A 27807-nucleotide genomic window follows, 5' to 3' on the forward strand; every position below is an offset into this window, starting at 1 on the left:
TGTCTGGGCTGCCGAGGGACGCTTCACCCTCTCCAGGCAGTTCTTCCATGCCGCTCCCACCCGAAGGGAGGCTCCCTGGCCGGGACACTCCACTCACATCTTTGGCTACCGGAGCTTCCGGGTCTCCATCCGGGGTAGGCAGCAATGCAGGATTCCTCGGCGCCTCCCTCACCACCGGGGACAGCGTGGTCTCGGAGTCTGGCTGGGAACACACCTCCTCACCCTCTGTTCCCTGCTCCTTCGACTCTTCTCCCAATGTCACAGCTCCTCGAAGAACATGGGCATCCATCGGGCCAGTCTTAGGTGTCTCGGGAGTAACTCCAGGGAAAGCCTTTTCCCGGGCTCGCCTCTTCCTGACCGAATGGGGCATTTCAATTGAAAGTATTTTGAAGAAAAAGCACAAGGTAAGAGCCCACTAAAGAGGTTAGGACTTTTCAGCTTAGAGAAGAGACGGCTGAGGGGGGATATGATAGAGATGTTTAAAATCATGAGAGGTCTAGAACGGGTAGATGTGAATCGGTTAATTACTCTTTCGGATAGTTGAAAGACTAGGGGGCACTCCATGAAGTTAGTATGGGGCACATTTAAAACTAATCGGAGAAAGTTCTTTTTTACTCAACGCACAATTAAACTCTGGAATTTGTTGCCAGAGGATGTGGTTAGTGCAGTTAGTATAGCTGTGTTTAAAAAAGGATTGGATAAGTTCTTGGAGGAGAAGTCCATTACCTGCTATTGAGTTCACTTAGAGAATAGCCACTGCCATTAGCAATGATTACATGGAATAGACTTAGTTTTTGGGTACTTGCCAGGTTCTTATGGCCTGGATTGGCCACTGTTGGAAACAGGATGCTGGGCTTGATGGACCCTTGGTCTGACCCAGTATGGCATTTTCTTATGTTCTTATGTTCACGGTGCTAACACAAGATCGCCATCTTGGTTGGCTGCACACTTTACTTAGTGAATCGCGCGGGAATAACTAATAGGGCCATCAACATGCATTTGTATGTTGCGGGCGCTATTAGTTTCGGGGGGGTGGGGGGTGGGATGCGCGTTTTCGACCCCTTACTGAATAAGGGGTAAAGCTAGCTCGTCAAAAACGCGCGTCCAAACGCGGGTTAACAGTGCGCTCCGCCAGAGTGCACTGTACTGTATCGGTCACACACACAGAACTGACCTTCACTGAGTACAGAAAGACCACAAATAAATATGGAGACAGAAACTGGAATGGAAACTCAAAAAAGCCACTCTGCATGCAGTAAAAAACTGGAGAAATGGAAACAGAAATATAGTACCTAACATAGTACCAGGATCTGCAATAATGCACACAAACTAATCCATACAAAATAACACCTGTATTATGGCATGCACTCAAATGGAATGACCCTACCTATAAAAAAGCAACACTACAAATATTAAATCAGGCTCTAAACACCAGTACACCTTCAATTAGGAAAACAGTAGAAGCCTAGCTGCTATAGATTCCCTCACAGAAATAATTGTAAAACTATATGAATAAATGTTTCAAAACAGCTGATGAGCAGAATAACATCTAACACAATTAAAAATTCTTAAAAATTAATAAAAATTTTCCATTGACCAAAAAAATTTTCAAAACAGCAGACACATGACATAATACCCAATAATTAAAATGGCAGTCAATCAAGAAAAATGAACTTAAAAAGTCACCTTTACTTACCCTCTCTCCTACTCCTTTCCCTTGCAGGCAACACCATACACCAATCATCTCCCTGACCAGTCTCACGCACACACCCACACCTCTCTGACACAGTGCGCTCTCTCTTTCTTACTTACACCCAGGCTTTCAATCACACACATGCTCTCTCTATCTCACTTACACACAAGCTCTCAACACACACAAGCTTTCTCTCACACAGATTCTCAATCACACAGTTCTCTCTCTCATGTACACACAAGCTCTCAAACATACACATGCTTTCTCTCACACACAGGCTCTCAATCTCACTCATGCTTTCTCTTACACACAGGCTCAATCATACACATTCTCTCTATCTCACTTACACACAAGTTCTCAATCATCACACACATGCTCTGTCTATAAGCTCTCAAACATACACATGCTTTCTCTCACTTACCCACAAGCTCTCAATCACACACATGCTTTCTCTCACACTCAGGTTCTCAATCAGATGTTCTCTCTATCTCTCTTAATACAGGCTGTCAATCACACATATGCTCTCTCTCTCTAAGCTCTCAAACACGCACACAAGTTCTCTCTATCTCGCACACAGGCTCTCAGTCATCACACACATGCTTTCTCTATAAACTTTCAAAGACACATGCTTTCTCTCACACACAGGATCACAATCACACACATGCTCTCTCTTTCTCTCACTCTCTCTCACTTGTACATTGGCTAGCTAGCTGGCTATCTTTCACTCTCATTCCCTCCCTCCCCTAGAGCACAAAGGATAGCTTCCTCTAACCCCCATGGCCCAAGAAAGAAGGATCCCATTGATCGTGGGGACTAATGCTCCTGTCTCCCTTGTTGATCGTTGGCTGCTTCTGATTTTGCTCCAGGCCTGCACTGCTGCTTAGGGCCAATGCTGCCGCTATTGCTACTACTTTTCAATGCAGCACTGCATTTTCTTCCCACGTGCCCCGCAACACATCATTTCCTCTTCCAGGCTGTGGGGGCAGGAAGAAGAAAAGTCCATGCTGCAGTTACCGGCTTCAACGAACACTGATGCCTTTCCCATCCAGCCAGGTTTGAACATTCTGATAGCCCACATGGCAATGGCAGAAGTGAAAGAATGTCTGCCTCTTGCTCAGTGGAGGAAAAAGAGAGAAGAGCAATGAGAAACCGGGTAGCATGTGACACACCTGCCGGTGATTGGCGACACACCAGTTGAGAATCGTTGCATTCGAGGAAACACAAAGCTGGATTTTAGGTTACATCCATAGGTCTAGAATAAGCCCAGATGTTAGCTTTCTGAATTAATTTTGTCATCACTTAGAAGCCACAGTGCAGTGGCTACTGAAAAGATGCCCAGGTAGCCACGGGTGGTGATGGATTATCTCCACGCTTCAGGGAGTGAGCTTAGATCTGTAGAAATGAATGCAAATTCCTGTAGGGTATAGAAAGGGGGCAAATTTCCATAGCCTGCATTGTGGCAGAGTGCAATGCCCCTGCATCTCAAAAAAGATAATATTGCACTGGAGAAAATGCAGAGAAGGATGACTAAAATGATAAGGGTCATGGAATGGCTGCCCTATGAGAAAAAGTTAAGGAAGTTAGTTCTGTTCAGTTTGGAGAAGAGATGGCTGAAGGGGTATGATAGAAGTCTACAAAATCATGAAAGGAATTGAAGAGGTTAATGTCAGTCGGTTATTTACTTCTCTCAGGTAATATAAGGTCTAGGCAGTATTCCATGAAGTTAGCTAGTAGCTCATTTAAAACAAATAGAAGAAAATTCTTTTTCACTCAGTGCATAGTTAAATTCTGGAATTCATTGTCAGAGGATGTGGTTATGGCAGTTAGTGTAACTGGGTTTGAAAAAGGTTTGGATAAGTTTCAGGAGGAAAAATCCATAAACTGCTCTTAATCAATAAACAATAGTAGCCTGAGATCTATTGAATGTTTGGGTACTTGCCAGGTACTTGTGACTTGGATTGGCTACTGTTGGAAACAGGATACTGGACATGATGGACCCTTGGTCTGACCCAATATGGCATATCTTATGTTTTTATGTTCTTACTTTTGTACCCATGGACCTTATAACCAGTTTTCTGAAAATTGCTTACATGGGTACACAGCATCTGTTGGTTTCATAGGCATTTGTAGGGGGGCAAAATAATGCATGTGTGTTTGAAAATCCAAATGTACATGCGTTGCTCACTCCTCTGACCTAAGTGGACCCCTGGGAATCCCGGTTTGTAATCCAATTAAAACTACGTGCATTATGAAAACTCGGGTTTTCATAATGCACGTTTTCTGGGACAGACTGTTTTCAGAGCAATCTAACAGGGATACCATAGTAAGGTCCAAACTGAACAGTGGAGGACACTCGGTGGGCCTCGTAAGCCTCCCACTGAATATATCTGCTAAACGTTACCTGGGGAGCTTTTAGCATTGCATTTTGTCTAACCAGTCGGGTGCTCTATATTGGTGCTACCCGGCTAAACTTAATCCCTGCCCCTAGGTCCCCCCTCTGCTCTCCCTACCTCCCTTCTGCTCGTTCCCTGGCTAAAAAGTTCCAGGATAAAACTTAGCTGGTGAGAGGGGGGAAATGTTCAGTTAAAGGTTTTTGTCCTGGAACTTAATGGGCTGCTGAGTTACCCAGTAAAATCCCTTTGACCAGCGTCCTTTCTAAGGGCAGTAATTCCAAACCATTTCCACATCTAAAATGTTTTGCCTGTGGAAATTTGTTGCTCTGAAAATTTCACACTCATGCTGCCACAGTTCTGTACCAGCGTTCCCGGGGCAGGCATAGGTCAGCGGAGAAAACTACATGCACAGTGTTGGGTTTTCTAAACTAGGGTCATGGTTTTGGACAGAAAAACATATCTGCTCAAAAAAAGGAGGCACAAATCTCTGCGGGAGCTTTTGGCTTCAGCAATTTTCAAAGTGAAAGAGTGGGCAGACTTTCCCTTTGAAAATGTGTGCAAAGACTGTGGGTGGAAAGTATCTGCAGACTTTGCAGCAATGATGGGCCCTTCCCATCTCCCCCCTATGATTTTTTTTTCTTGTGTTCATATGAGCTTTTTACATTTTCTGAGTAATGTGTGAGTGTGGAGCCTAAAGAATTCAGACATCTTCCCTGAAATAAAGAACAGCAGATTTAGTTAATGGTTGTGATTGTAGAGATAGCAGACATCATTTCTTGAAAATTAACTTCTGTTTTTCCGCATTTTCTTACAGCACACATAGGTAGATACAACAGCATTCAGTTGCTCAAAATATCAGTCTGTGTGTATATTGTTCTGCATACATTAATAAATCATCTATAGGTACAAACTTAGATTGTAAGCCCTCTGGGGATAGGGAAATACCTACAGTACCTGAATGTAATCTGCTTTGAAATGCTGAAAAAAAGTGTGAAAACCAGAATTTATTTATTTATTTAAAAACTTTTCTATACTGTCGCTAAGTCATGTACCATCGTAACGGTTTACAAAATAGGCACAAAATAAGGTATATATAGGTAGTTTATCGTACATTCTAACAAGTGCCAATTAAGAACGGTTACAATATATGCATGCAATATATGCATGCAAAATATATGCAATATATGCATGCAAAATATTTGCAAAAGTATGACTCCTGTGTGATCAGATTTCAACAGGGCAGCAAGAAGGAAGTTGCTCAGGTGAAATTCCCTGAATAACTTAAGCTCACCTATTCAATAAGACTTAACCCAGATAAGGCTGCTGTGAATACTTGGGTAACAGGAAGACAGTGGTTTTGGCCAACCAGACTTACTTGGGTAAGGTTAGCTAGGTAGTGCTCAATAACAATGCTACTAGGTCCCCCACCTTTCCTATTTTCACCCAGCTAAATTTTGTCCAGGTAAAAAGTTACCAGTTGACAGGGTAGGAAATTTGATTCTTGGGATTTCTCCAGGTAACTTGAAAGTTACCCAGGCAAACACCTATGACTGTCCATAACTAAGTACAAATGAGGGTTGCTGAGGCACTAGACCATGGTGTGTCAGATTTCTCTTTTAGCTGTCATGTTCAGCTTTTGTCACTTAGCATCATAAGCCACATTTAAAGTCTCTCATCTTTTTAAGCGTTAACATATGGATCTCAATATGTTTAAAAGGAAGCAAATTCTGTGGTCACGCTAAAGGTTCTGAAAGCCACAGAATGAGTACTGCCGTTCTGTAAGATTTAAATTATATTATTTAAGAAAATCTCTGTGTAATGGTTGAAAACATAAATGTGTTAAATTGCTTTTTTTTGTCTTTACAGGTTGCCAGAAAATCAGCAAAAAGTGGGTGGCTGCTTTATGAGTCTGTTGCATCAGTTTAAATCTTTGTACCTCACCTACTGTGCAAATCATCCTATGGCTGTCGGTGTTTTAACACAACACAGGTAGGTTCCTGGCAGAGCTAGCAGTGGAGAGCCTTCAAAGGAGGTTTGGAGGGATCGAAACTTTTAATGGGATTAAATGAGCATGACTGTGTAATACAGTGGTTCTCAACCCTGTCCTAGGGACCCCACAGCCAGTCGGGTTTTCAGGATATCCACAATGAATATGCATGAGAGAAAATTTGCATGTTATGGAGGCAGTGCATGCAAATTTTCTCTCATGCATATTCATTGTGGATATCCTGAAAACCCAACTGGCTGTGGGGTCCCCAGGACAGGGTTGAGAACCACTGGTGTAATACTTAAATTCTAGGTCAGGGACAGGCAGCTCCAGTCCTGCAGTGCCACAAACAAGTCTGGTTTTAAGGATATCCGTAATGAATATGCATGAGCTAGATTTGCATGCACTGCTTCCATTGTATTCAGATATACATAATGCATATTCATTTCGGATATCCTGAAAATCAGACCTTTTTGGCACTCCAGGACCAGATTCTAAGCCCTTGAATTTGACAGTCATAATTACTTTTCTGGGAGGACTCAAAAGCTGTGTCACTTATTTTTAGAGTCACGTGGTTTGTAGATTTTATACTTATGGTTCTATTGACACATTGAAAAATTAAACTAAAACTAAACTCTTATGAAAAAATTCCATAAGAACATAAGAACATGCCATACTGGGTCAGACCAAGGGTCCATCAAGCCCAGCATCCTGTTTCCAACAGTGGCCAATCCAGGCTATAAGAACCTAGCAAATACCCAAAAACTAAATCTATTCCATGCTACTGTTGCTAGTAATAGCAATGCCTATTTTCTAAGTCATCTTAATAGCAGGTAATAGACTTCTCCTCCAAGAACTTATCCAATCCTTTTTTAAACACAGCTACTCTAACTGCACTAACCACATCCTCTGGCAACAAATTCCAGAGTTTAATTGTGTGTTGAATGAAAAAGAGCTTTCTCCGATTAGTTTTAAATGTGCCACATGCTAACTTCATGGAGTGCCCCCTAGTCTTTCTATTATCTGAAAGAGTAAATAACTGATTCACATTAACCCACTCTAGACATCTCATGATTTTAAACACCTTTATCATATCCCCCCTCAGCCATCTCGTCTCTAAGCTGAAAAGTCCTAACCTCTTTAGTCTTTCCTCATAGGGGAGCTGTTCCATTCCTTTTATCATTTTGGTCAACCTTCTCTGTACCTTCTCCATCGCAATTATATCTTTTTTGAGATGCGGCAACCAGAATTGTACACAGTATTCGAGGTGCGGTCTCACCATGGAGTGATACAGAGGCATTACCTCCGTTTTATTCACCATTCCCTTTCTAATAATTCCCAACATTCTGTTTGCTTTCTTGACTGCCGCAGCACACTGAACCGATGATTTCAATGTGTTATCCACCATGATGCCCAGATCTCTTTCTTGGGTGGTAGCTCCTAATTATAGCATGGGTTATTTTTCCTTATATGCTTCACCCTTGCATTTATCCCACATTAAATTTCATCTGCCATTTGGATGACCAATTTTCCAGTCTCAGAAGGTCTTCCTGCAATTCATCACAATTGCTTGTGATTTAACCACTCTGAACAATTTTGTATCATCTGCAAATTTGATTACCTCAATCATCGTATTTCTTTCCAGATCATTTATAAATATACAAGCCGTTAAGCCCGTAACAACGGGCTACATTAAAATTTTTTTTTTGGGTCCATTCCTTTCCACTCCCCTCCCCCCACCTTCTCTCTCTCACTCACCTCCCCCCACACCTCCCTCTCTCTCTCTCCTCCCTCCCTCCCTCTCACCTCCCCCCACCTCCCTCTCTCTCTTCCCTCCCCCCCACCTCCCTCTCTCTCTTCCCTCCCCCACCTCCCTCTCTCTCTCCACCTCACTCCCTCCCTCCCCACCTCACTCTCTCCCCTCCCCTCCCACCTCACTCTCTCTTCCCTCCCCTCCCACCTCACTCTCTCTCCCCCCCCCCCCCCTCCCCTCTCTCCCTCCCCTCCCCTCCACCTCCTCTCTCCCCACCTCCCTCCTCACTCTCCTCCCAGCTCATCCACAACCGGCAGACAGGGGGTGTCCCTCCCGCGCGCGCGCCGCCACCGTTACTGCTCCTCCCTGCCTCTCGCACGCTGCCGCCACTACTGCTTCTCCCTGCCTCTCTCTCTCGTACGCGCGCGCGTCGCCGCCACTATTGCTCCTCCCTGCCTCTCGCGCGCGCGTCGCCGCCGCGGCTACTGCTCGTCGTCGCCGCCACCGCCGCCGGTCCTGCTTGCTGCCGCTGCCGGTCCTGCTCCTAAGGAGCAGGCGCCATTTTTTTTCCTGACACGCTGCGCTCTGGCCGATGTGCGCGCATGCGCAGTAGAGCTGCTCTCTACTGCGCATTTGCGGCACGTCGGTCAAGCTTCGTTTATTAGTATAGATTGGAAAGTATGGGTCCCAATACAGATCCCTGAGGCACTCTCCACTGTCACTCCCTTCCACTGAGAAAATTGTCCATTTAATCCTACTCTTTGTTTCCTGTCTTTTAGCCAGTTTGTAATCCACGAAAGGACATCGCCACCTATCCCATGACTTTTTACTTTTCCTAGAAGCCTCTCATGAGGAACTTTGTCAAACGCTTCTGAAAATCCAAATATACCACATCTACCGGTTAACCTTTATCCACATGTTTATTAACTCCTTCAAAAAAGTGAAGCAGATTTGTGAGGCAAGACTTGCCTTGGATAAAGCCATGCTGACTTTGTTCCATTAAACCATGTCTTTCTATATGTTCTGTGATTTTGATATTTAAAACACTTTCCACTATTTTTCCTGGTATTGAAGTCAGGCTAACTAGTCTGTAGTTTCCCGGATCGCCCCTGGAGCCCTTTTTAAATACTGGGGTTACATTAGTCACCCTCCAGTCTTCAGGTACAATGGATGATTTTAATGATAGGTTACAAATTTTTGCTATCAGGGCTGAAATTTCATTTTTGAGTTCCTTAAAACCCTGGGGTGTATACCATCTAGTCCAGGTGATTTACTACTCTTCAGTTTGTCAATCAGGCCTACCACATTCTATTTATTTATTTATTTAAAATCTTTTCTATACCGTCGTTAAGTTATTGTTGTATCCGTCGCTATCCGTCGTCTCTTCTCTGCCCACCTTACCTCGTTGGCGACTCCCTCCGGGGTGATGGAAGGCTAGTTGCTGCATCGTCTCCTGGCCGTCCTCCTCTGGCGTTCCCGGACCGGCTCGACGCTGCAAGCAGCCATGTTGACCAGATGCCTAACGGTGCGTGCACGACCCGACTGATGTACCGGCGTTGGGGCGAACCTCAGGGACGTCCCCCTGAAATGACATCATCAGCTCCAGATATTTAAGGTCTCAGTTTTCGCTAACAAGAGAAGTTAGCAAGTTATGGGATAAGTTTACTTAGCTTCCTCCAGGTTGCTGCGGATGGGATTCGCTCTCCGCAAACCTAGCTACTCTGCCTCCTCGGACTTCACTAGAGGTACCCGCTCCTTGGGGGCCTCGCGCTCTCTTTTCATTTCAGGTCGCAGTCCGGAACCGGTACTCGGTCCTCGAGGGCCCACGTCCCGGACCAGCTCCTGAATACCACTTCTGCTAAGAAGTCATCGCTGCTTACAACATTAGTGAGTTTCCATCTATCTCTCAGAGCTTTCCCTGGGACCAGGTACTCGCTCCTCGAGGGCCTATTGCATTCCAACTCCTGGGCTACCTCAAGAGACTATTGTGTGAGTGTTATCATCTAGGACTTGTTCCTGAACTCTGCATGTCTTGCCTACTCACTTTCTTAGTATCTCTAAAGCTCGGCCACCTTGGGATCGCTGTTCCAGCCCCTGAGGGACTACAGCCCAGCCGGGCGCTTCCAGCTCACTACTGCCACCTCTGGTGGTTTAATATATTGTCTAATAAAAGAACTAGTGTGTGTCTGTCTCCTACACTAAGCCTGACCCGTGGTCCCTCTGAGGATCTTCCCTGAGGGCGTGGTCACCTGCCACTGGTCCAAGGATCCACCCACAACTATTCTAAATAATATCAGATTGCTATTTCCAGCAACTCCGTTAATAACAGATTGCTATCTCTCAGCTTTTACAACAGAGCTCTAATAACAGATTGCTAATTCCCAGCTTTAACAACAGAGCTTTAATAACAGTTATATACCATCACAACGGTTACATACAGGCACATAAATTAAAGTTGGTAAATGTGTCTGGTAGTACATTCTAACAAGTGCCATTAAGGTTCGGTTACATCATTTCATAATAAATATTTTTTGATGAGTGTGATAAGTCTTGTCCTTTTATACATGTATCATACTTTATTTACAAGTATAATTCTCATGCTTTGTGTATTTCTATTATGTTAGCCGTGTGTTAAAATAATAAACTAATAAAAAAACGCACGTGTTGGAAAAAAGTGCTGTATGCTGATGTTCTTCTGCTGGTTTTTTATACTTTCAATTCTCCGTTGTCTTTGTAAAAGGCTTGTTTAAAAAGCCAGATTTTTAAACTTTTAAAAAAAGTTTTGAGGTCTCTTTGTAGTCTGATCTCTAGTGGCATGGTGTTCCACAGTATAGGTCCTGCTAAGGATAAAGCCCTTTCTCTCATTTGGGTTAGTCTAGCTGACCTGACTGAAGGGGACGGTTAGGAGTGCTTTGTTGGCTGATCTCAGGTTTCTATGTGGGACATGTACGTGTAGTGCTTTGTTCAGCCATTCTGCTTTATCATCATGTATTAGTTTATGTATTGTACATAGGGTTTAGTATTGTATTCTGTATTCTATGGTTAACCAGTGTAATTCGGCTATAGTTTCTGTGATATGGTCCTTCCTTTACTTTTAGTGATATGTGTTGTTTTAGACTGAGTTCTGTGTCTATTATTATTCCGAGATTCCGTACCTTTTCTGCTAGTTCTATTTTCTGGTTGTTTTTGAGTATTATTGGAGTTTGAATGACTTCAATATTTTTCCATTCTGAATGTAGAAATTTCATTTTTTCGATGTTAATAACTAGTTCCATTTGGTTTAACAGCTGTTTGATAATATTTAGGACCCAGGAAACAAATCGGAAGCCGATCAATAATGCCAAAAGCAGGAGGAACAGTAGTGATCGGGGTAAACAGGGATACTTTATTGGTATTAGCCCGACTCTGGCCGAGTTTCGCTCTTGCAGGAGCTGCCTCAGGGGCTGCTACAAGAACAATAACAACTAAAAATTACCAATTACACATTTATTTATTTTTATTTATTTAAAACTTTTTCTATACCGTCGTTAAGGTGGGTACCGTCACAACGGTTTACAGTAAGGCACAAAAGTAATGCTATCAACCTCTATCAGTTTACACAGGTGCCATAATGTTCGGTAACATAGTTTTAATCAATGTTAGTTGTTAAATGAGTGTGAACACTATCATGTCCCGGTCAATTCTATAGCAGTTTTGAGTCAAGGACTCATTCTATAAGTAACTTATCCTTTACTGATGAATTTTATTAAAACAAAAACATACATCCTTAGTGATTTCTGTTTGCGTGGGTGTTTTAGTTTATGTATTGTTTAACCCTTGCATTTCCCTGGATTCTATTCTCCCTTCTCTTTTGAAAGGCTTGTTTGAATAGCCAAGTTTTAAGATTTTTTCTGAAAGTTTTGTTTTCTCTTTGTAGTCTTAACTCCAATGGCATGGAGTTCCATAATATGGGTCCTGCTAAGGATAATGCCCTTTCTCTTAACCTGCGTTAGTCTTGCTGTCTTGACTGATGGAATAGTCAGAAGAGCTTTGTTGGCTGATCTTAGATTTCTGTTGGGGATGTGAACGCGAAGGGCTGTGTTCAGCCAGTCTGCGTTTTCGTTGTGTATTAATTTGTGTATGGTGCATAGTGTCTTGTACTGTATTCTTTGTTCAATGGGAAGCCAGTGCAACTCAGCCAGTGTTTCCGTAATGTGATCTCTCTTCCTTTTTCCAGTTAATACTCTTGCAGCCATGTTCTGCAATATTTGTAGTGGTCTTATGGAGGTGTATGGTAAGCCTAGTAGAAGGGTATTGCAATAATCAGTGCTTGCAAATATTAGCACTTATAGTACTGATCGAAAGTTGGCGGTCGTTAGAAGTGGTTTAAGTTTTCTGAGGACCATGAGTTTGGCGTATCCTTCTTTTTCTTTTATGGATATATGTTGTTTTAAGCTTAGTTCTGTGTCTAGTATTACTCCTAGATTTCGGACTTTCTCTGCAAGTATTATTTGACTAACATACATATACATTGACAAATGAACATAGATATGTGTAAATACATATAAAGTGTCACAAACTTTATCAATGTCAACAAATTAAAAAATATAAAATATGAATTAAATAATAAAACATATGGGGTAGATTTTCAAACACGGTGCGTTCGTGTACTTTTGCTGGCGCATCAGGCGCAAGCAAAAGTACGTGGGATTTTAGTAGATACGCGCGTAGTCGCGCGTATCCGCTAAAATCCTGGATCGGCGCGCGCAAGGCTATCGATTACGTATAGCCGGCGTGCGCCGAGCCGCACAGCCTATCGCCGAGCCGCACAGCCTATCCCCGGCCTTGGAGGGATAGGCTGTGCGCCGAGCCGCACAGCCTATCCCTCCAAGGCCGCTCCGAAATCGGAGCGGCCTTGGAGGGAATCCTCTAACGCCCTCCCCTCACCTTCCCCTCCCTTCCTCTACCTAACCCACCCCCCCCGGCCCTGTCTAAACCCCCCCCTTACCTTTGTCGGGGGATTTACGCCTCCCGGAGGGAGACGTAAATCCCTGCGCGCCAGCGGGCCCCTAGCGCGCCGGGACGCGACCTGGGGGCGGGTACAGAGGGCGCGGCCAAGCTCCCGGATCGCCCCGGGCCGTAACCACGCCCCCGGGCCCGCCCCCAAAACGCTGCCGACACGCCCCCAAAACGGCGAGGCGCTCAGCCCTGCCCCCAACACGCCCCCGACACGCCCCCCTCCGAAAACCCCGGGGCTCTGCACGCGCCGGTAGGCCTATGTAAAATAGGCTCACCGGCGCGCAGGGCCCTGCTCGCCTAAATCCGCCCGGTTTTGGGCGGATTTAGGCGAGCAGGGCTCTTAAAATCCGCCCCTATATGAATACAATAAAAATTAAAAACCAAAAACAAACTACCCGATTGTGTGTTCATTTTATGGTGTGGTGTATTTAACCATTACTACTTGAATCTTATAAAGATAATATGCAGAATTGTGTATATGTATATATCAAAGATCAAAAGACATGGTGTTGCCAGGAGAAGATCATTGGTGAAAACAACATTGTGTTTGAATATTCAATACCTGTACCAATGATTTCTTGTGTGTTCACACAGCAGTAATATGAGAATTGCACATCATGTCAATTGGAGTTACTGGGAAATAAAAGGGAACGCATGAATGATGTATGGAAAATGTACACATGCTCACTTAAGATGAATAGATAATTGTTGTATAAATGAAATAGAAAAAAACGAAATATCTATAAAAATTGATAATAAAAATCAGAATATAACAATGAGAGTAACAATAATTAAAAAAATGATTTTTTAATAAAAATGAAACTAAAATAAAGATAAAATATGCTTGCATTGAATCTGTAAATACTAAAATGAAATAATGAGAAAAAAGATTTTTGATTTCTTATATCAGAATTGCAATCTGAAATACAGATCATAGCAGTTGGACTTAGCACTTACTGGTGTTTTGACTCAACGTGGGAACAGTAACTTGCCAGATGAAGTATGATTGATGTTTGTTTTAAGCAAAACAAATGCCACTCTTAGCGTGATGTATATCTAAAACAAAGGTTGCAAGTTATGAAAGTGAACTAGTAACTGACTACGGGTATCTTTTCAGAGTCGGGCTAATACCAATAAAGTATCCCTGTTTACACTGATCACTACTATTCCTCCTGCTTTTGATAATATTTAGGTACATGTTGGCTAGGTTTAATGTTTTCTCAATTGTGTCATCAATTGGTAGAATTAGTTGAATGTCGTCTGCCTATATGTAATGTATGATCCCAGTCCTGCTAGAAGGCATAAAGGCAGCATGTAAATATTAAAGAGTGTTGCGGACAAGGCTGATCCTTGTGGTACTCCTGCTGTAAGATTACATTTTTCTGATATTACTTTTTTGATTTGTATTTGAAAGAATCTATTATTTAGAAACGAACTGAACCAGTTAATTGTTTTGCTGTGTAGTCCTATTTCTTCTAGTCTTTTTAATAGTATTTTATGATTTACTGTGTCGAAGGCTGATTATAAGTCTAGCTTTATTAGAATGTAATGTTTTCCACTATCAAAACCTCTAAGAATATTGTCTGTCAGCGAGAGCAGCAATATCTCTGTGCTGTGGTGTTTACGAAAACCATGCTGCGATGGATACAGTGTATTATTGTTGTCTAAGTGTTCAGCTAATTGTTTCTGTACAGTTTTCTCTATTAATTTGGCTATTAAAGGCAGGTTTGAGACTGGTCTGTAGTTGCTCAGGATAAGGGGGTCGCTGTTTTTTTCCTTTATAATTGGTTTTATAATTGCCCCTTTCAATATATCTGGCATTGTTCCTTCTTCTAAGGATAGGTTTATGATCTTAGCTAATGGGGAAACAATGTTGGCTGCTTTTTTTTATGTCGAAGGTTGGTAGTGTGTCGATTACATGTGGAGCTGGGTTTAAGTTTTTTAGTATGGATTCAACTTCCAGATCTGATATCTCATTAAATGAGGACCATTATGTAACATCTCTTTTTTGCATTTTAATTTCTTGCTTGGTTGTGTTTGGGATTTTGGTTTTTAAGTTTGTAATTTTGTCACTGAAGAATTTTGCTATTTCGTGGCACCTTTGTTCAGGTAAGTTTTGGGGTGATTCAGATTTGTCATTGGTGAGATTTGTGACTATGGTGAATAAGGTTCTTGGATTATTTGCAAACTTTTCTATTTTAGAGCTGTAATATTTTTTATTTTTGCGTCAAAGATTATTTGTTTGTAAAATGCTAAATGTTTTCTGAATTTAGTTAGTGTTTCTGTTGTTTTATACTTTCTCCATTCTTTTTCTTTTTTCCTGAGATTTCTCTTTGCTTCTTTTATCTTTTCGTTGTGCCAGGGATTATTCTGTTTTAGTTCTTTGTTATGTATTATTTTGACGGGGTTGATTTCATCTGCTATTTTGTTGGTTCCATTTAACCATGCTTTAGTTGAGGAACAGCAGTCCTTGTTATCAAATTCTGTTAATTTTTCTTCTAATTTGTCTTTTGGCGTTTCAGTGTTATATGGGGGATGATACTTGAAATCTATAGCTTTTATGTTTGGCTTTATTTGTGGTTTAAGAAATTTGATGGTGGATTGTATGAGGAAGTGATCTGACCATGGAATTTGTGTGTACTCTGTTTTAATGTGTTCTAAGCAGTTGTAGTTGATGAATGTTAGGTCAAGAGAGTGTCCTGCCTTTTGTGTTGATTTGTCTGTTATTAGTAGGAATCCTAGTGCTGTCATTGTGTCCATTAATGTCTGGCAGGTATTTGATAAAGGGTGGTCATCCATGTGAAGGTTAAAATCTCCTAGCACTATGGTGGGTTCTAGGTTCACCGTGATTTGATTCAGTCCGTCTGAATCATTACCCATGAAAACCTTCTCTGATACGGGTACCTCCCCAACATCCTCTTCAGTAAACACCGAAGCAAAAAAATCATTTAATCTTTCCGCGATGGCCTTATCTTCTCTAATTGCCCCTTTAACCCCTCGATCATCTAACGGTCCAACTGACTCCCTCACAGGCTTTCTGCTTCGGACATATTTTAAAAAGATTTTACTGTGAGTTTTTGCCTGTACGGCCAACTTCTTTTCAAATTCTCTCTTAGCCTGTCTTATCAATGTCTTACATTTAACTTGCCAACGCTTATGTGTTATCCTATTTTCTTCTGTTGGATCCTTTTTCCAATTTTTGAATGAAGATCTTTTGGCTAAAATAGCTTCTTTCACTTCTCCTTGTAACCATGCCGGTGATCGTTTTGCCTTCTTTCCACCTTTCTTAATGTGTGGAATACATCTGGACTGTGCTTCTAGGATATTTTTTAACAAAGACCACACCTCTTGCACACTTTTTATCTTTGTAGCTGCTCCTTTCAGTTTTTTTCTAACTATTTTTCTCATTTTATCAAAGTTTCCCTTTTGATAGTTTAGCACGAATGCCGTGGATTTGCTTACTGTCCCCCTTTCAGTCATTAATTCTAATTTGATCATATTATGATCACTATTGCCAAGCGGCCCCACCACCGTTACCTCTCTCACCAAATCCTGTGCTCCACTGAGAATTAGATCTAAAATTGCTCCCTCTCTTGTTGGTTCCTGAACCAATTGCTCCATAAGTTGTCATTTATTCCATCCAGGAACTTTATCTCTCTAGCATATCCTGATGATACATTTACCCAGTCAATATTGGGGTAATTGAAATCTCAAAAATATATCAAGGAGAGTCAACACAGTAACCCCATAGGAGAACTGTAAACAAAAAAGGGGACTGAACTTTAATTCAAAATATTACCTATAGTGACGGTGTCAGCAAGCCAGACGTTGTGATTCAATCCCGAATCCAACCGGACCTCTTATCATTCACCATCACTTGAACAACTATTTTATTATTTTTGTATGAAACTATTTTTTATATGTTTTTTTCTTTTTCTTTAAAAATTAGTCAAAAAGACTTATATAATCCACTCCATAATTGACATGAAGGTAAGAAGTAGCTGGCATTCTCTCAAAGTGTTGTGTACAAAAACACCCTCTTTAAAAATTAGTCAAAAAGACTTATATAATCCACTCCATAATTGACATGAAGGTAAGAAGTAACTGGCATTCTCTCAAAGTGTTGTGTACAAAAACGCCCTCTTTAAAAATTAGTCAAAAAGACTTATATAATCCACTCCATAATTGACATGAAGGTAAGAAATAGCTGGCATTCTGTCAAAGTGTTGTGTACAAAAACGCCCAACACGGCCGATGTTTCGCTTATTAAAGCTTCCTCAGGGGCATTTAGATGGATATCAACATGGGAGTGTTTTGCCGATTCAAAATGGACCTGACATCTCAATCATTCTTCTGCGACGCAGAAGAATGTCAGGTCCATGTCAGGTCCATTTTGAATCGGCAAAACACTCCCATGTTGATATCCATCTAAATGCCCCTGAGGAAGCTTTAATAAGCGAAACATCGGCCGTGTTGGGCGTTTTTGTACACAACACTTTGAGAGAATGCCAGCTACTTCTTACCTTCATGTCAATTATGGAGTGGATTATATAAGTCTTTTTGACTAATTTTTAAAGAAAAAGAAAAAAACATATAAAAAATAGTTTCATACAAAAATAATAAAATAGTTGTTCAAGTGATGGTGAATGATTAGAGGTCCGGTTGGATTCGGGATTGAATCACAACGTCTGGCTTGCTGACACCGTCACTATAGGTAATATTTTGAATTAAAGTTCAGTCCCCTTTTTTGTTTACGGTAATTGAAATCTCCCATTATTACCGCGCTACCAATTTGGTTAGCTTCCCTAATTTCTCTTAGCATTTCACTGTCCGTCTCATCATCTTGACCAGGTGGACGGTAGTATACTCCTATCACTATAGTCTTCCCCAACACACAAGGGATTTCAACCCATAAAGATTCGATTGTGCATTTAGTCTCATGCAGGATGTTTATCCTGTTGGACTCTATGCCATCCCTCTCTGTCATTGCGATATAATTTGTACCCCGGTATAGCACTGTCCCATTGGTTATCCTCCTTCCACCATGTCTCTGAGATGCCAATTAAGTCTATGTCATCATTCACTGCTATACATTCTAATTCTTCCATCTTACTTCTTAAACTTCTGGCATTAGCAATCAAACATTTTAAAGTTTGTTTTTTGTTTGTATTTTCATTCTGCTTTTTAATTGATAGGGATAAGTTAGAATTTTTTAGCTCAGGTGAGTTTTTAGTTACAGGCACTTGGACTACTTTTCTTATTATTGGAACCTCACTGTCAGGATGCCCTAATTTTAATGAATCATTTGAAGATACCTCCCTCCAAACCATGCACTGCTGAGCGACTGTCAGCTTTCCCCTTTGTTCTAGTTTAAAAGCTGCTCTATCTCCTTTTTAAAGGTTAGTGCCAGCAGTCTGGTTCCACCCTGGTTAAGGTGGAGCCCATCCCTTCGGAAGAGACTCCCCCTTCCCCAAAAGGTTCCCCAGTTCCTTAAAAAACGGAATCCCTCTTCCTAGCACCATCATCTCATCCATGCATTGAGACTCCAGAGCTCTGCCTGTTTCTGGGGTCCTGTGCTTGGAACAGGGAGCATTTCAGAGAATGCTACCCTGGAGGTTCTGGATTTAAGCTTTCTACCTAAGAGCCTAAATTTGGCTTCCAGAACCTCCCTCCCACATTTTCCTATGTCGTTGGTGCCCACATGTACCACGACAGCCGGCTCCTCCCCAGCACAGTCTAAAATTCTATCTAGGTGACGTGTGAGGTCTGCCACATTCGCACCAGGTAGGCATGTTACCAGGCGATCCTCACGCCCACCAGCCACCCAGCTGTCTACATTCCTAATAATCGATTCACCAACTATGATGGCTGACCTAACCCTTCCCTCCTGGGCAGTAGGCCTTGGAGACACATCCTCGGTGCGAAAGGACAATGCACCACCTGGAGAGCAGGTCCTTGCTACAGGATCCTTTCCTGCTGCACCAGGTTGATGCTCTCTGATCATGAGACCTTATTCCTCCAAGACAGCACCAGGGCTGCCAATCTGAAGTTGGGACTTGGCTACTATGTCCCTGAAGGTCTCATCTATATACCTCTCTGTCTGCCTCAGCTCCTCCAGGTCTGCCACTCTAGCCTCCAGAGATCGGACTCGTTCTCTGAGAGATAGGAGCTCTTTGCATCGCATGCACATGTACAATTTCTCACCGGCGGGTAAAAATTCATACCTGCTCCAGTGTCTCCGATCCAGCGTCTCCCATCGTGCGAGGCCTGTGCAGCCGGCGCCGAGACCCACCGGGGTAAGGCCCTGATTCGCACCCTTGCCCCCGGCAGCCCCCAGCGCCGGCCACGAGGCGCAGAGCCGCGAACCGAGGCGCCACCCACAGCCCTCCTCCGGGCCGTGAAGCGGCCAATCCGTACCCGCACAAGCCGCCAATAGCAGCAGGGCCAGGAGCCCTTTAAATCGACCGCGGCGCCACGAAACTCCCTCTTACCTGCTCCAGCGTCTCCGATCCAGCGTCTCCCATCGTGCGAGGCCTGCGCAGCCGGCGCCGAGACCCACCGGGGTAAGGCCCTGATTCGCACCCTTGCCCCCGGCAGCCCCCAGCGCCGGCCACGAGGCGCAGAGCCGCGAACCGAGGCGCCACCCACAGCCCTCCTCCGGGCCGTGAAGCGGCCAATCCGTAACCGCACAAGCCGCCAATAGCAGCAGGGCCAGGAGCCCTTTAAATCGACCGCGGCGCCACGAAACTCCCTCTTACCTGCTCCAGCGTCTCCGATCCAGCGTCTCCCATCGTGCGAGGCCTGCGCAGCCGGCGCCGAGACCCACCGGGGTAAGGCCCTGATTCGCACCCTTGCCCCCGGCAGCCCCCAGCGCCGGCCACGAGGCGCAGAGCCGCGAACCGAGGCGCCACCCACAGCCCTCCTCCGGGCCGTGAAGCGGCCAATCCGTACCCGCACAAGCCGCCAATAGCAGCAGGGCCAGGAGCCCTTTAAATCGACCGCGGCGCCGCGAAACTCCCTCTTACCTGCTCCAGCGTCTCCGATCCAGCGTCTCCCATCGTGCGAGGCCTGCGCAGCCGGCGCCGAGACCCACCGGGGTAAGGCCCTGATTCGCACCCTTGCCCCCAGCAGCCCCCAGCGCCGGCCACGAGGTGCAGAGCCGCGAACCGAGGCGCCACCCACAGCCCTCCTCCGGGCCGTGAAGCGGCCAATCCGTACCCGCACAAGCCGCCAATAGCAGCAGGGCCAGGAGCCCTTTAAATCGACACACAGCGCCTAGGCGTCGCACGCCGCGCGTCGCACGCCTAAGGAGCACGACAAAGGGGCCAGCCCCTTTGTCTCGCCCCTTCGTTGCAGCCCCGAGGAGCCCCGTTCTCCACCCAGGGAAGCCCAACAAACAAACAAAGGCCTCTTGCAGACGACACCACCCACCTGCGAACAACTACAGCTACGTGAAACTCCACCAATCTACAACCACATCTTGAAGCCTAGGCTCAATGAGGACCTTTTACATTCTGTTCAAATAGCCCTGAGACCAACGCAACCATCCAGCGCTCTTCCTTCCACTCCAGCAATCATCCAGCGCTCACCCTTCCACCCAGTGCTCATCCTTCCACTCCAGCAATCATCTAGCGCTCATCCTTCCACTCCAGCAATCATCCAGCGCTCTTCCTTCCACTCCAGCAATCATCTAGCGCTCTTCCTTCCACTCCAGCAATCATCTAGCGCTCACCCTTCCACCCAGTGCTCATCCTTCCACTCCAGCAATCATCTAGCGCTCATCCTTCCACTCCAGCAATCATCCAGCGCTCTTCCTTCCACTCCAGCAATCATCCAGCGCTCTTCCTTCCACTCCAGCAATCATCCAGCGCTCTTCCTTCCACTCCAGCAATCATCCAGCGCTCTTCCTTCCACTCCAGCAATCATCCAGCGCTCTTCCTTCCACTCCAGCAATCATCCAGCGCTCTTCCTTCCACTCCAGCAATCATCCAGCGCTCTTCCTTCCACTCCAGCTATCATCCAGCGCTCATCCTTCCACTCCAGCAATCATCTAGCGCTCTTCCTTCCACTCCATCAATCATCTAGCGCTCTTCCTTCCACTCTAGCAAGCATCTAGCGCTCTTCCTTCCACTCCAGCAAGCATCCAGCGCTCCTCCTTCCACTCCAGCAAGCATCCAGCGCTCCTCCTTCCACTCCAGCAAGCATCCAGCGCTCTTCCTTCCACTCCAGCAAGCATCCAGCGCTCCTCCTTCCACTCCAGCAAGCATCCAGCGCTCACCCCTCCAAGCCTCAATGCATACTGGTCTCCCTATTCCAATTCTCCAACAAAGGTCATTTCTCATTAGAAACCCATCAGTGTTTTCACGGCCAACTACCTATAAATCACTCATTCCTATCATGATTTCCCCCCTTACACAGACACTAGGCCTGGCTCTTTTCTCTCTGATTTTATTCAACGCTCAATCCCTTACCAAAAAAAAAAACACTAATACTTAATGACCTTCTACTGGACACCAAACCCGACCTCTGTGCAATTACTGAAACATGGCTTAAACAGACGGACACCGCACTAATAAGCCAACTTCCTACGGAATCCCATGACTTCTTCTCTATTCCCAGACAGAAAAGAAAGGGTGGGGGTATTCTCCTTGCAGCCAAAAAAGAGCTGAGACTTACTCAATTCCCAATTCATTCTCCCACAAAAATTGAAGCCGGATTTTTCAAATCTGACCAGCTACAAATCATTCTAGTCTACGCCCCTCCGGGACTGCTGGAATCAGATGCCTCCCCCATTCTAGAAATAATAGCTACTAACCTAAATCTTGCGGTTCCAGCCATCATTTTGGGAGACTTCAACTTACATGTTGATGACCCCTCTCCATCTACAAACTGTGAAACTTTCCTAAATGCAATGACCGCCATGGGATTCAAGCAGATAATCAACAACCCTACTCACAGAGCAGGACACACTTTGGATCTCATTTTTGTAAACTCAGGCATCGCGTACTCAGCACCCCCCCCATATGCAAAATAGTCCCCTGGTCAGACCATGCTTTAATTTCTACCACTTTTTCGCTGGCACAATCTAACATCAAACAAGATCTTCAACCTCAATTTACTTACAGAAACCTATGTTCATCCGATGAACTTCACGAACACCTTGTCCTAGAACTCCCCCACATAGACATCTCCACTCCCAACACGGCTCTCCACTCATGGTCCAACATCACAGAATCGGCAGCTAATAAACTCTGCCCACTGGCAACAAAAAAACCTAAACATGGAAAGGGGAGGAACTAAGATGGCCGCGGGTGTGGTCGCATATTGAGCAGCTCCGTGCCCTCGTTCCCTAAAAATTTCCTTTAAGCCTTTTTTCTTCGATTTTTTACAATGCCACATAAGAGAAAAGGGAAAATCCGGATATATCCTCCCTTACCGGATAATTTGGAAGGGCAGCGGCTGATTTATCAGTATGCAACCCCGACATCAGTAACGAGGACGTCTACCCCCATTGGTGAGTCAGGGGAAGGAGCCCAGTACTCACCCGGGGAACTATCGCTGACGCCTCCGGATCCTAAAACGCTGATTCAAGCAGCTCTACTGCTCGACTCTGTGCCTGCTGAGACGCCGGCAGGAACTTCCTTCGAGCATGCTCAGTTGGGAGGCAAGCCCAGGGACGAAGCAGACGTGGGGGGTGCAGCCAGTGCTCGTGTCTCCGCTGAGGCTACAGGAGGGGAGGAGTATGAAGCCAGCGGAGAAGGAACAGCAGAGCCGGTTTCTCCACTTATCCCACAGAGATTAACAAAACCAGCGATTGTAACGCTCGACGCCCTTTGGGATCTGGTAGCAGGGAACGCTGCGAAGCTCGACAGACAGGCTTGTAAACTAGAGGAAGTTTCCAAGAGAATGACTAAGATCGAAACTGACCACACGAATCTGGAAAAGGCTTTGACAAAGGTAACTGTGGATGTTAAAAAATTGCAAGATTTAAGTGCAGTTTCTGTTAATGAAAGACTATCGTCTTTGAGAAGATTGGAGTCAGTAGAGAATTACTTAAGGCACTTAAATATAAGACTCTTGAATTTCCCCAAAGTTATGGGTGAGTTGCCTTTGCAGACTTTCAAGAAATTTGCTATTGAAATTCTAAAGATACCACCAGAGAATGTTCCGCCTGTTAAAAAAATATTCTTTTTAAGACAGAGAGGAGCCTTAATATCGCCTGGTATGGGGATAGATATGGAAAATCTAACCAATTTTCTGGAAACAACAACGGAAGAAATTACAGAAAGGTCTGCCTTGTTTGTGACTCTTTATTCAGAAATTGATGTTGGAATAATTATGAAGAATTATTTCAAAAATTTAAATGTTTCTTTTATGGGCGGTCAAGTTCGTATCTTTCCAGATTTGGCAAAACCAACGCAAATGCGAAGGAAAAAGTTTATTTCATTGCGCCCAAAAGTGCTTGCACTAGGAGGTACCTATATTTTAAGGTACCCCTGTAGGTGCATAGTCAAACTTTTGGGGAATACTTATGTGTTCTTTAGTCCGGAACAACTTCAAGCCTTTCTAGAGGCACGAGAGCAGACCCCGCAGCCCATAGAGCTGGATCCAGTAAACGAATCTGATGTTTAAACCCAGCCTTACTTCTAAATTGTTTCTTATGTTCTCCTTTTATTCTCTTTCCTCCTCAGTTACCTACGAAAGGTAGAGATTGTGAAATTTTGTCATGTTTCAATATTTAATTTTTAAATTTCAAATAAGAATTTCATGTAAAGAACAATTTCTCAATCTCTTGTGATTCTATGCAAATTACTTTGTATTTTGTTTTGAAAAGTTGATAAATAAAGAATAAAAAAAAACCAAAAAAAAAAAACCTAAACATAATGCCGCCAGAAGACAACCCTGGTTTAATGACCAACTACAAAAACTCAAGCTTTCACTGAGACAAAAAGAAAATAAATGGCGTAAAGCACCATCACCGACCTCCCTCTCAGCTTACAAACTCGCTCTTCACATTTACAAGAGCGCCACACTAAAAACAAAAAGGGACTACTACGCTCACAAGATACATCACCTCATCTTCGATTCAAAAGCCCTCTTTACTTACGTCTCGAACTTAACTCAACCCAATTCTCCGGACATCCCACTCAACCAAGCGCACGAAAAAGCTGAGGAGCTGGCCATCTTCTTCAGTAACAAAATTTCCAACCTGCAATCTCAACTAAAAACGAATACCCTAGCCCCACCCAGCACATTCCGCCATCACTGCAATGACATTGCTATACAAGCCTTCGAACCCATTGCAATATCAGAGACCAAGTTAGTATTGAAGAGAATGAAACCATCATCCCACCCATTTGACCAGATCCCTCCCAAACTACTGCTGCTAATACCAGATACCATCTCCAAAACCCTAACTGACATTATCAATTGTTCCTTAGCCCAAGGAATTTATCCAGACGACCTGAAAGTTGCTTCTATCAAACCCCTATTAAAAAAACCGAACCTTAATCCTAAAGATCCATCCAACTTCCGCCCAATATCCAACCTTCCTTTTATAGCCAAGGTTACAGAAAAATTAGTCAACACCAGATTATCAGAATACCTCGAAGACAACAACATATTATTCCCCACTCAATACGGCTTCCGAAAATCTTTAAGTACAGAATCACTTCTCATATCTCTGACAGATTACCTCATCATGGGCCTCGATAAAGGTCATGCCTACTTGCTGATACTCCTCGACCTATCGGCGGCCTTTGACACCGTGAATCACTCCCTTCTCCTAAATCAACTAGCGAACATCGGAATTACAGGCTCTGCTCTTGCCTGGTTCAAATCATTCTTGGGAAACAGAGGATATAAAGTCAAAATACATAACAAAGAATCACAGTTTTACCCTTCTTCGCTAGGTGTTCCACAGGGCTCCTCTCTCTCCCCCACGCTCTTTAACATTTACCTCCTACCCCTATGTCAACTATTAACCAATCTTAACCTCAAATACTTTCTATACGCAGATGACATCCAGATTGTCATCCCTATCAAAGAATCCCTTACAAAAACTATCAAAATCTGGGAAAACTGTCTTCAAAATATTGACAACCTCCTCTCCAGCCTAAATCTAATCTTAAATTCTGCTAAAACCGAAGTCCTCATAATTTCCCCTGAAAACAGTAACCTCACCTCAAATCCTCCAACCGGCTTTCAAACTTCACATGTAAGAGACCTAGGAGCCATTATCGACAATCGGCTAAATCTAAAATCTTTTATTAATCAAACCACGAAGGACTGCTTTTATAAATTACACGTCTTAAAAAGAATCAAACCACTTTTCCATTTCCACGATTACAGAACAGTTTTGCAATCAATAATCTTCTCTAAGTTAGATTATTGCAATTCTATTCTATTAGGTCTCCCGTCTTCTCATACTAAACCTCTTCAGATGGTTCAGAACACGGCGGCCAGAATTTTGACAAACACAAGAAGAAGAGACCACATATCTCCGATTCTCAAAGACTTACATTGGCTGCCAGTGCACTATAGAATCTTATATAAATCCATTACTACCATCTACAAAGCATTCCATCAACTCTCTCCGCTTAACCTCCAAATCCCATTTAAAAAACATACCTCCATCAGACCTATCAGAGAGTCCTACAGAGACTCATTACAGGTGCCTCCTGCAAAAACCTTTAACCATAGGACTCTCAGAGACAGGGCTTTCTCTACAGCAGGACCTACCTTGTGGAATTCTATCCCACCAGAACTGAGACAGGAACCTTGCCTCCCCACTTTCAGAAAAAGACTTAAAACCTGGCTATTCTTGAAAGCCTTTCCAGACACCAACTGAACCCACTCTCAACTCAAGCAACTAAGAACTCCCGTCAGGGTAATCAACAACCTTTGACAACTCAATAATGTTCTCTCTTTTTTTTTTTTTAATGAGGCAGGTTTATTTACCTTGGTTTTATTTACCTTGGTCATTCTTTTGTTATCTCAGTGTTAATCTCTCTTTTGCCTTCTCTTCATTCCAAGTTGCATTTTATCCCTGTTTTATTGTAACTGCTACCTTATTCTTCTATCACATGTTAATGTTTTTAAGTTATTAAGTATTTATTCTGTTGTCACACCTTGTTATTTGTAAACCGGCATGATGCGACTCCCATCGTGAATGCCGGTATATAAGAAATTTAAATAAATAAATAAATAAATAAATGTGACACTCGATGCAAAAGACTGGGAAGCCCCCCTCTTGTTGCTGGACTGCTGCCTTCATCTCAAATTTGTTCAGTTCCTAGTTAAGTTTTAGGTTGCTATGGGAGTAGGAATGTGGCTAATTAATGTCCTTTAAATGTATTAGTGAATTCACTATATGTCTGGTAGTGGCCTGCAGGGGAATGATCAAACTCTCAATAAGGTTTTTTTTATTTTTTTTTTGTGAAAGTGGCACCTGCCTATAAATTAAAGGATGAGCTAGGGGTGGATGGGCGAGGGGTGAGGGTTGGGAAATACAGTCTAACTTCAGTTAGTCAGCCAGAGTGTCTTTTCCACTGCTCTCTTGATTAACAAATGTTGGTACCTAATCAAACCAAATCACACTACCTTAACACCTTTCCAAGGAGTGCTGAACTTTTCAACCTTTTTACTTAGGTATACACTGCTCCTAGCTTATTTCTTGCTTCTGACTACTTTTTTTTTTTTTTTAAATATATAAATACTCTAACTTCTGCTTATTAGCTGCCTTACAGACTATTAAAAATAAACACACTAACTACTGTGTATTAGCTGCCTTACTGACTGACTATTTAAAAATACAAACAGTCTAACTTCAGTTTATTCCCTGCCTTACTGACTATTAAAAGCACAAACACACTAAATAATATTCCCAAATAGTTAACTTTGTCCCAATACTTTTAAAAAAGAAAATTTCCCAAGCAAAAACTTACTGATTCCTTTCAGCCATCAGCAAGGTGATCCTCTCCTCTCAGTGCTCCTACTGGATTGTGGGTATAGAAGTGATAAAAATGAACACATGGGGATCACTCTGAGGGTTCTGATTGTATTCATGTATATTTCACCAATGTATCTGTGTGGGAGGTTTGTCACCTGGTGTGCTGAGGAAGATTTGCAGGAGATGTTCTAATGGCCAAGGGTTATGTAGAGCCAATAAAATAAACCTTGAGTGAGATTACTGGGACCATCTGTCATTGACAGTAGGGCCATTGTTGGGCACAGTTTGATAAAGAGCCTTCTCAGAAAAGCATACTCTGGAATGTCTTGACGCTTTTTATTCTGCAGTACCTGAAAAGGTAATAGTGTGACATTTTTATTTTTTTTTAACTAGCAGACTTGAGTAGATAGCCCTGTAGTTTCATTCTTGAGGTGTTACTTTCTTTTTCAGATCATTTATTTTGGGGTTTCAAGTTTTTGGGTAGTTATTCCAGCACCCCTAGCCTGATTTAAATTTTGTTTCTATTTTTAAGACTGGCAGTCAGGAGTTCCAGTCTTTGCCATAGTCTATCCCCTCCTTTGCTCAGCCCTACTTCTCTTGGTCTTTCTTGCACTCATACTAGTACTGATTGAAGCTTAGTTGCCTATTCTTTTGTGCCAGTGCAGCAGTGGCCAGCAGGTGGTGCTGTAGTGTAAGTGACAGCAGGAATGAGCATTATACCTACCTATGCCAGGATTTATAGACCTATCAAATTCTTCTACCATCTCTCAGGCAAATACAGGTTTACTTCAGGATGTGCAGCAGTATATATTTCCAGCTCATCTAGATAAGTGAGTCTCCTGTTTTGTAGGCTTTAACCCTAATGCAAAAAAATGTATAGGTGTCTATTGAATAAGCACCAGAAAAACACCACTGCCCCTAGTACTCTCTCACCCCTTCCCTTTCCAGCCTTGGAGCCTCCACTCTGTTTTTGTCTTTTCCATGCCGATGACTCCTCAGCTGTAAAAGCTTTTAGCAGCCAGTGGGCCTCTG

General features: G+C 43.4%; 2 protein-coding genes across 8 annotated transcripts in view; both read left to right on the plus strand.

The window, feature by feature from the left end:
• ARHGEF6 (Rac/Cdc42 guanine nucleotide exchange factor 6) overlaps positions 1 to 27807 on the plus strand; it is a 386722-nt gene that overhangs the window by 132176 nt on the left and 226739 nt on the right. For all 7 annotated transcript variants that reach the window (XM_029607806.1, XM_029607805.1, XM_029607803.1 and 4 more), the window contains one exon: positions 5953 to 6075. In XM_029607806.1, coding sequence (XP_029463666.1) covers positions 5953 to 6075 — 123 coding nt within the window. The remainder of the gene's footprint in view (positions 1 to 5952; positions 6076 to 27807) is intronic.
• LOC115094590 lies at positions 22176 to 23653 on the plus strand. Its single transcript, XM_029607807.1, has 2 exons — positions 22176 to 22923; positions 23025 to 23653. The coding sequence occupies exons 1-2, from the start codon at positions 22215 to 22217 to the stop codon at positions 23147 to 23149; spliced, it is 834 nt and encodes a 277-aa protein (XP_029463667.1). The 5' UTR covers positions 22176 to 22214; the 3' UTR covers positions 23150 to 23653.

The sequence above is a fragment of the Rhinatrema bivittatum genome, chromosome 6, assembly GCF_901001135.1.
Source record: "Rhinatrema bivittatum chromosome 6, aRhiBiv1.1, whole genome shotgun sequence".
NCBI lineage: Eukaryota > Metazoa > Chordata > Amphibia > Gymnophiona > Rhinatrematidae > Rhinatrema > Rhinatrema bivittatum.

Coding starts and splice junctions, on each gene's coding strand:
- LOC115094590 (XM_029607807.1), top strand. CDS start 22,215: ATGCCACATAAGAGAAAAGGGAAAATCCGGATATATCCTCCCTTACCG. Junction 22,924..23,024: donor GAATTTCCCCAAAGTTATGG/GTGAGTTGCCTT, acceptor TTTTTAAGACAG/AGAGGAGCCTTAATATCGCC.